The 9,747-nt window shown below is 48.4% G+C and overlaps 1 protein-coding gene across 1 annotated transcript; it reads right to left on the bottom strand.

Annotated features, from left to right (window-relative positions):
- Positions 1-70: 70 nt before the first annotated feature.
- LOC136550408 (pentatricopeptide repeat-containing protein At4g28010-like) lies at positions 71-4,866 on the bottom strand. Its single transcript, XM_066541973.1, has 3 exons — positions 2,887-4,866; positions 2,293-2,428; positions 71-1,412 (listed from the first exon to the last, which is right to left on the bottom strand). Exon 1 carries the CDS (start codon positions 4,785-4,787, stop codon positions 2,946-2,948), a length of 1,842 nt encoding a protein of 613 aa, XP_066398070.1. The 5' UTR covers positions 4,788-4,866; the 3' UTR covers positions 71-1,412; positions 2,293-2,428; positions 2,887-2,945.
- Positions 4,867-9,747: the final 4,881 nt, after the last annotated feature.

Raw genomic sequence — 9,747 nt, forward strand, 5'->3', positions numbered from 1 at the left:
TCAGAGAGGGAGAGGGAGAGGGGGACGAGGACGACGGGCCTGAGCGCGACACGTGGACCCGAACGCGTGAGCATGAGAGGATCGGGCCGTCCAAGTGGCGGAACAACACCGCCAGCTTCAGATGGCGCTCCGACGTCCAGTTGACTTGGAACGCCCGCGCTCTTTCGTATTGTCTCGCACTCTCGCTCGGGTCCCGTGCTCCCGTGTCCCACGACCACGCCGACCAGCGTGAGCTCTGCTCCTGTAGGGCTATGGCGTCCCGCGGCGCTTGGCTGTCGGGAGCGTTTCGCCGACGGGTGACCACCGTCACGCCGTCACGGCTGGCTCAGCAGCGTGTTCCCTGCTGCCGCGAGGCTGCAAGCCAATCACAGATGGTACTGCCGTTCAACAGCTAGCCGTTCTCGCGTCGATCGAGAAGGGAAAGATTGAGGACAAGATAATCTGGGAAAAAAAATGCATCTCTCAATTTTACAAGGACACATGTTTCAACGCCATGAATTGAAACCAATATCTACAAAATGCTTCTCATTTTCAGTATTAGATTATTTTTCAATTCATAAGAACCAAACATGATTGTTTTGAGAACCTAAATAAAACTCTTTGAGAAAATTAGTTTTACAGCACCTAAACAATGTTATTTTTAGAAAATACCACAAAAGACCTCCATCACTTAGGACATATTTGGATAGACTAGAACTAACTAGTCATTTTAGCTCCTATCTATGGACCAATGGATTAGCAAGTAGTCGATGACTAATGGACTAACAATTAGTCCGTCTATTTCGATCCTTGGAGACTAAAAATTACTAGTCAACTAGTTGTTAGTCCTATGAATCTAAGAGCCTTAGGGGGTGTTTGGTTTCCCCCGCTAAACTTTAGTTGGCTAAATCTAGTCCTATTTGGTCAATTTTCATCCAAACACTATGACTAAATAGGACTAAATAGGCTTTAGCGGATGTTGCTAAATAGGACTAAACTTCACCTTTTAGTCCCATTTAGTCACTTTAGAGCCAAACACACTAACTAAAAGGTGACTAAAGTTTAGTCCATGGTTTAGCTACTAAAGTTTATCAAGGGAAACCAAAGACACTGAGACTATCAATTTTGTCAATACAACCCCTGAACTACATGCTTCTTGCCTTCCCTTCTGAACACTACTACGCTGCCACTGAACACCTTCTCCATGTGCTCCAGCGGCGTTAAACGAGGGCCAGAGGTGACCGTCTGGTTCGTGGCGGCCGGCATCGGTCAGGACTAGCCGGAGCGGCTGTTTGCAGTTGCTCCTCAACTGTCAACCCCACTCTGTTGCCTGTGACGTTTGCAGCAGATTTCCATGGAACTCCAGCTTTTACCGTTCCTCAAAGAACTGCAGCTCATATCAGTTGCTGGTTGTTTTTAGTTGAAGTGGAGCCCTGAATATCGCATGGCAGAAATTCAGTCATGACGCATATACCAACTAAAATGATAGGGAATTTTTTCTATATGCCATTCGCTATGTCAACTAAAAAACTCAATTTATTATCAATGCCACTATCCATAAACTTTAATCTCTTTCATGCCATTATTTATATTTACCATATACAGAACATAATGTGTCAATAATAACACTTTGATCCCCCAACTGATTTTCACAGAAAAGAACAGTTGGAATGGCAGAAGTCTGTCATATTGAATAAAAGTATAGGATTTGGTACAAAAACAAGTGGAATGGAGTTACCATTCAGCGGTCATGTACTGAATTCATTTCAGGATCAAAATTAAATTTTATTTCATTACTTTGTGAGAGTGAGAAGGGCGGGCCTGATGCAAGCGGTAGAGTCTTACCGCCTGTGACCGGAAGGTCCCAGGTTCGAGTCGCAGTCTCCTCGCATTGCACAGGCGCGGGTAAGGCTTGCCACTAACACCCTTCCCCAGACCCCGCACAGAGCGGGAGCTCTCTGCACTGGGTACGCCCTTACTTTGTGAGAGTGAGATCAAGTCCTTTAATATTGATTTATTGAAATCGCTTACTAATTTAAGCATGATAAAGTCATTTAATTTTGTAATATTGATGATGAACCAATCTAGTCACTGAAACAGTACATAAAAGAAGGGCATGGGAGAGGTCAAATAACATGAAACATGCAGTTAGTTTTTGTAATAAAATAACACTAGTTAAAGGACTGAATATGTGCTTTTGCAGTGGTCAATGTTTGTAGTAAATGTGAATTAAACAATAACAGCTCAAGCAACAGTATTCTACCAAGTAAATACAGCTAAAAACTTGCTAGTATGGAAGGTAGCTCAGCTTACAGAATTTTGGAAGACACGTCACTGTTCTCCTTGAGTCAATTGATGTCCTGTCCCAGAAGTGTACTAGTCGTACATCCTCAGCAGTTTCTCCTTAGCCAGCTAGTCACATTTGCGATCAAATCCATTTGTGGTGTCTCTGTCCAAATAATTTTCAGTTATTTCCCAGTTCATCAAACAGCAAACAGATTCTTATATATGTCAATAGCACGTATTCTCAATTCCAATTTCCATCAACAGAACCATTTACTATTCCTTGGAGAATTTATATAGGTGGAGATGGCCGGATAGTTTGAAACAGGTAAATCAAGAAAGATTAAAAAAACACAGATACAAGTAGTGAGACAATAACTGCAGAATGGTTCAAGAAACCAGTCTTTGCTGATAGCATTATTTTGATGCATTGCGTATGAAACTATGAATAAACATTGTAAGGAAACAAATCAATTGAAGTGATTACGCCTACACCCAGAGGGAAAATGATAGTCCTTGTACAGGATTGCCGGTAAAAAACGCACACATGGGCAGGAACCAGGCAAGCTGAGTCTAAGGAAATCATATTTAACCTTTTACAGGAGGATCAGCAGGAGCACTCACAAGGCAATGATCGATCAAGTCTACTTGATAGTGGTGGGCGGGAGTGAGGGATGGTGGAGCTAATTGCAAGACTGATGGCTGCAAGGGACCGAGGCGGTGGTTGCAGACCAGAGCAGCGGCGTCTGTTGAGGGAGGCGGATGATGGTAGAAATAATTTTTGGATCAAGAGCTACATTCTTGGCTCTCATTTCATGTATCAATTTCAGAACCATGTTTATCTGGCCTTCAGCGCTATAGCCTTTGATCATTGAATCAAATACAGCGACATCAGGCACAAAGCCACTTGCAGTCATCTGTTTAAGCACCCTCTCAGCTTCTTCTAGGTCTCCTAATTTTGCAAACATGTTGATTAGCATAGAATATGTCACGGCATCAGGAGCCAGACCCTCATCAAGCATATCCTTAATCAACTGTTTAACCATTTTCGTATCCCCTGATTTGCAAGCGCCATGGATCATTGTGCTATATGCGACAGCATCGAGTCTGCAGTTCTTATCCATTTCATTGAACAGAACCATAGCTTGCTCCATCATTCCCTGTTGACACATAGCTGCAAGCAAAGGAATATAGTGAAATAGCTCGGCTTTTATCCCACGTTGCCTCATTGTACGCAAGAACTTTTCCGCACGGTCAACTTCCCACATCTTGCTGAAGCCATTTATCAATATGCTATAGGTGAATGAATCAGGTTCCAATCCAGAACTAGCCAGCTCATCCATTAAGTTCATAGCCATCTTAACCTTGTGAACCCTAAGGAATCCACCAATCAGATAATTGTAAGTCACCAAGTTACACGCACACCCCCTCTCGGCCATCATCTCACGAACTTTGACTGCTTGTCTCATCCTACCGATCTTACATAGTCCATGTATAATTGAGTTGAAAGTCACCACATCAGGCTCAACTACAGTATCTCCCTGAATCATCTCCTCAAGCAAATCCATTGCCTCATCCATCTCAAGCACACCAGAAAGCCCTGCGATCAGGGTATTGTATGTCACAACATCCGGTGCCACACCCTTGTCATCCATCTCCTTCCACAATGCAAGCGCCTCCCTTACCAATCCTTCCTTGCACAGGGAATTGATGAGCACATTGTATGTCACTACATTTGGCTCCAGCCCCCGCTGCACCATCATGTCCTTCACCTTTGCAGCCTTACCCGTCCTTCCCTCTTTACACAAGTCATCGATTAAACCAGTGAACATGATCACATCCGGCTCGATCCCCCGTCGGAACATTTCTTCGAACACCTTGCCTACATCCCGCCACCTGCCGGACCTGCAGTACCCACGAAGCAAGCAGCTGTACACGACCACGTTGGGCTGGACACCATTCCCGCACATCTCACCCAGCAGCTCCAACGCCGCGTCGAGCTCCGCGGCGTCGCAGAGCCCGCGGATGAGCGTGCCGTAGGTGACGACGTCGGCGCGGACGCCGCTGGCCTGCAAGGACCGGAGCAACGCGACGGCCTCCCCCGTGAGGCGTGACGCGCAGAGCCCCCGCATGACCGTGGTGTAGGACACGGCGTTGGGGCGGGCGGCCGGGTGCGCCTCCTGCGACATGTCGGCGAGGAGGGAGCGCGCCTGGCGCAGGTGGTCGCCCCCGCCCCCGTGCTGGCGGCAGAGCGCGGCGAGGACGGTGTTGTAGGAGACGGCGTCGCGGACTTCCGGGAGCGCGGAGAGGAGGGCGCGCGCCTCCGTTACGGGCGCCCCGCGGAGGCGGCGGTTGAGGAGCGCCGCGGCGTCCGCGCGGCCCCGGCGGAAGAGCACGGCGAGGAACGGTGCCGCGGGGCGGGGCGGCTTCGAGGACGAGGAGGGCGATGGGAGCGGCGGGTGGGCGGGCGAGGCGGAGGCGGTGGTCAGAGCCCGGACGAGACGGGGCTCCGGGCGCTTCCTCATGGCGGGCCTGCAGCCGGCAGGCTCGGTAGAGGCAGGAGGACTGGCGGCGGCGCCGCGGCGGCTTGGTTTCAGCAAGCGGAGCTTTGTCTCAGCAAGGCCGCGGTGTGCGTTGATTGGGCTTCCGCGTGGGAAAATCAGAGAATGGGAGTTTGGTTGGGCTTCGGGCCTTCCTCGACGCACTTGGGCCGGCCAATTCGATTCGTGCACAGTTTCAGCCTGCCGTGACCGTGACCAGACGGCTTGGTTTCTGCAAGGTTGGGCTTGTTAAATCCGACACGCGTGATCAGCATGCATGGCGCTGTTGCATTGCAGCTCCAGCTGCTGCAGAGTGCAGACAGGACATACACCGCTGCTCACGTGCAGAGGGGGGTCGGCTCACAGAGCAGGGGAGCGAGCAGTTCATAATCTGCATGGTTGGGCTCAGCCGCTCATGGGGAGGGGGGTCCGCCAGAACATGCATGTTGGACGTACGCGAAACCCGACACGGCGACACAGTCACACCGATCACTAGGTCAGCGTGGTGCTGTCGTCCCAGGCCAGGCAGGGGTCCCATCCCAGGGCAAGTACTACATGGCCAAATGCGCCCCAAATCCAAACCAGCAGCGACCGGTTGCTGCGACGCATTACACCATTCACGAGTACTAAATGTGACGACCCCGTAAATATATGTGTGTGGCTCGTGGGAACCCTTTTGCCTGGGGCGTGTTCAATTTCTTGCTGCCGGTTTCATCAATTCGGTTTCGGTATGCCTTGTGCTCGTCAGCACGCCCGAACACGCATGAATCAATGCGGAAGAAGCTGCCGAGCCCATCCAACCGCACTGGTACGTAGTAGCTGCATCACACGTTATTCTCGTCACGAGTTGCTCCTGCATTCGGGAAGGATGGATGGACCAACGATGCCTTGCTTTCGATCGTTACAAGGCGAATGCCAATCAGAGACATATGCATGCTAACGCTTTAATTTGCAAGTCATGAGACTCACTGGTTGGATCATCAGATATAAGTAACCCTGCTGCACTGTGGTCTACTGCACTTCACATGAACAAACACGTCCAAATTAAAGCACCTTATTTGGCAGCCATGATATATAAGTATACAGCTGGAGCTGGTCTGATGGAAATGTCAGTGTATATGTGGCAAAATAAATTAAACTGCAGGGGACCCCAAACTCGCTTGTTGGGCCACTACTGTCAGCTCAGTAAATAAAAGTATAAAAACATTAATCAGATTTCCAAGTTAAGATAAGGTTGTGTAGCGAAAGGTTTGGTGGGTAATTCCGATCCTCACGAGTCACGCGAGCCATGACTCCGTCGTCCCAACCCTACCGCTCGCCTAGCGCACGTCTGCACATGCATGGCGTTGCGGCCCGCCGGCCTTCCATCCCCCACGCTACCGGCTACTTGTCATGAACTGCATCTGGTGTCAGAAGACAGGTAAGAAGGCATTCAAGACAACGGTTAAGAGTGGCTATGAGACGACCTGAGTCATTGGGCTCGTATTGTTGTGTTTGGCCCATTAGGAGTAGGGGCTCGGCCCGTGTAGCAAGTTGAGGTGTGTGCGGCTCTTGTAAGCTGATGTAACGAAATGAAGATGATTATCGAATAACTGAAATCATAATCGTTCCCCCTCTCGGTTGTCTTCCTCCTCGAGTTCTTGGTTTCCGAGTCCCCTCCATTCTTGCTCTTCAAGCCCCTCTAGTGCTGATTCTTCCCCAAATTCCCGTCCAAATCCTCTTCCAGTACCTAGTTCGTGACAAATTGGTATCTAGAGCCATCAATCCTCGGCGGATTTTTTTTCCGTTCTCCTCGTCGCATTCGGTCTGGCGCCGAAGAAGAAGCCTCCATTGTTGGAGGCAAAGATGGCGAGCAACATCGAGAACATCGCGGAGGAGATCAAGGGTTTCCACTTGATGATGCAGCAGATGCTGGACAAGACGAATGGTTTTGAGGCTTGGCGAACCACCACCGACAAGTCTTTGGGGGCACTACTCACCAAGACGAGGCCCCATCTGGAGAAGGTCCCGACTCCACCGCCACCTCCTCCACCGGCGGGCTAGATTCCAAGCGGCGTCGATCTCAATTGCGCCCCATCACCAAGGGCGTATCCATCCGCTTCTTCAGCGGAGCAGCCCAACGAGCACAGCGTGGGCAGAGGGGTTCTTGGCCTGATTCCGGGATCCAACCCTCTGCCGGTTAATCACCAGGGTATGCATCCCAGTCCCTCGGTTCATCTTGTTGATGATTCCTCTGGTTCATTTTCTCATACATCTCGTGCGGGTTCCATGCCCAAAATGGATTTCCCCAAATTCTACTGCGACAAACCGAGGCTATGGCAGGAGCAATGCGAGATTTACTTTGAGATCTATGGTGTTTCGAAGATGATGAAGACACGTTTGCTACTCTCAACTTTGTTGGTTCAACAACGATGTGGCTTCAGACAGTGCAGTTGAGGGGCAGATTTCAGAAATGGGAAGCTATGCATACTGCATTTTGTGCTCACTTTGACAAAGATCAGTATCCGCTACACATGAAATAGCTTGAGAACTTGAGGCAGACAGGCTCTGTAGCGGATTATCAGGCCAAGTTTGAGCAACTTGCTCACAGCATACTCCTTTATACCCCTGCATATGATGATGTTTACTTCATCACCAAATTCTTGAGTGGTCTGAAGGAGGATATTAGAGCACCAATCACATTACACAGACCACCCAATTTGGAGACTGTAGGCACTCTGGCTCTGTTGCAAGAAGCTGAGCTTGAGTTGGCTAGGCCAAAGTCACAGTACAAATCTACCTCTTCTAAAAAGCTGAAAGTGAAGAAAGATGATTCTAAGTCTACTGAAGTATCTCATGCCAATAATTCTTCAGATAAATTGTCAGCCATGAAAGCTTACAGGCGTGCTAACAACCTGTGCTTTACCTATGGGGAGAAGTGGACTGGGAGGAACAACAAATGCCCTACACAGATACCCCTGCATGTGATTCAGGAACTGATAGAAGTTGTTCAAGAGGAAGCTAAGATGGATTATGACTCTGCTGAGGAGGATATTGAAGCTCCTACTGGACAAGTTATGGCAGTGAAGCCAGTATCTCTTCCAGGTTCTGATGGTACCAACAAGAGAAAAAATAGAACTCTAATGCTAACATGATTCATTGAGTCCAAGGAGGTGCTGATTCGAGTTGACTCTGGTAGTGCTGGTACTTTCATAAGTCAGGAGATAGATGCTCAAACTTCTCAAGCAAAGGAATCATGTGAGCCCTTGCAATTCACTACTGCAGATGGCAGTATGATGTTATCAGACACATGTATCCCAAAGATGTAGTGGCACGTGCAGGGACACACTTTCAATCATGATACCAGAATATTACCATTATAGTGTTATGATATGGTGTTGGGAGCAGACTGGCTTGACAACTGAAAGCATCTAGGCCCCTAGTTGGGTTTCGGTGATTAATGACAATATGAGATTACTGTGATTAACGTGTGTTTTGCAGATACAATTAAGTTAGGTCATAGTAATGGCAATTGATTGGGCAATCATGGTTGTCATGCCCCTATGATGGAAATCATTTTGATTTTCAAAAGATGGACGACAAGGTTAAGGATGGACTAGTTCAAAGTGTCATTTGGAGTTGAAGAGACACTTAGAGTAGTTTAGAACTTTATTTTTCCTTTGGCCATACTATTAAGGGGGGTATGGACGGGTAGCTTAGCCTAGGTGAGTCTAGTGGGTTAGGTGTGGTGCACACTTATCAAATCTAGCACTAAGTAGCTTCTAAAAAGCCCTTAGATCAATTGAAGCAAATTTCATTCACATATGATTGTGAGTTGGAAGTGAATGGAGGGTCAAATGTTGACTGGACGCTGGTTCCGGTGTGACTGGACGCTGGCATAGAGTCTGGTCAGTTCATTTGATCAAGGTGAAGTCATCTGGATGCAACCGGACGCTGAGTGAAATGTGACCGGATACTGGGTGCCAGAGTCCGATCAACTCCAGTAAGGTTCCAGAGAGGGAGAATCCTGATCGGACACGTCTGGTCAGTGCTGACCGGACGCTGGTCAAGTTTTGGCCACTGACCGGACGCTAAGCAGCAAAGTGACCGGACAATGGGTGTTAGAGTCCGGTCAACATCAGTAAGGTTCCAGAGGATAGTTTTCATGACCGGACGCTGGCCAGTGTCCGGTCACAACTTAAACTACACAGAGGCGGGTGAACTGACCGGAGTGTTCGGTCACCCTGCAAAGGCACATAACGGTTCATTTTGAATGAGGGGTTATAAATACTTCCTCTATTCACTCAAGGGATCACTTTTGCTTACTCCAACAGCTGAGAAACACCCTTGAGAGTGCCAAGAAGAGCAAGGTCCTAGTGAGGTGATTAAGATTTGAGAATCCCAAAGAGAGCCCTCATTAGTGAGATCAAGAGTAGCAAAGTGTGCATCCACCCTTCTCATTAGGCTTGTCATGGTCAAATGAGAGTTCATGCTTGTTACTCTTGGTGATCGCCATCACCTAGATGGCTTGGTGGTGATTGGGAGCTTGGTGATCATCCGATGGAGCTTGTGGATGACCCAACTCAAGTTGTGAGCGGTTGTGGGTGATTCACCGCGACGGAGTGTCAAAGAATCAACCCGTAGAGAGCACTTGATCCTTGCGCGGATCAAGGGGGAGCTACACCCTTGCGTGGGGGTGAAAGCATCTAGGCCCCTAGTTGGATTTCGGTGATTAATGATAATACAAGATTACTATAACTAACATGTGTTTTACAGAGGCAATTAAGTTAGGTCATGGTAATGGAGATCAATTGGGCAATCAAGGTTGTCATGCCCCTACGATGGAAATCGTTTCGGTTTTCAAAGGATGGACGACAAGGTTAAGGATGACTAGTTGTAAGTGTCGATTGGAGTTCGAGAGACACTTAGAGTAGTTTAGGACTTTGTTTTTCCTTTGGCCATACTA

The sequence above is a fragment of the Miscanthus floridulus genome, chromosome 4, assembly GCF_019320115.1.
Source record: "Miscanthus floridulus cultivar M001 chromosome 4, ASM1932011v1, whole genome shotgun sequence".
In the NCBI taxonomy this organism is placed as follows: Eukaryota; Viridiplantae; Streptophyta; class Magnoliopsida; order Poales; family Poaceae; genus Miscanthus; species Miscanthus floridulus.

What these genes read in the sequence shown, in the direction of transcription:
- LOC136550408 (XM_066541973.1), bottom strand. Translation starts at nt 4,787, where the DNA reads ATGAGGAAGCGCCCGGAGCCCCGTCTCGTCCGGGCTCTGACCACCGCC.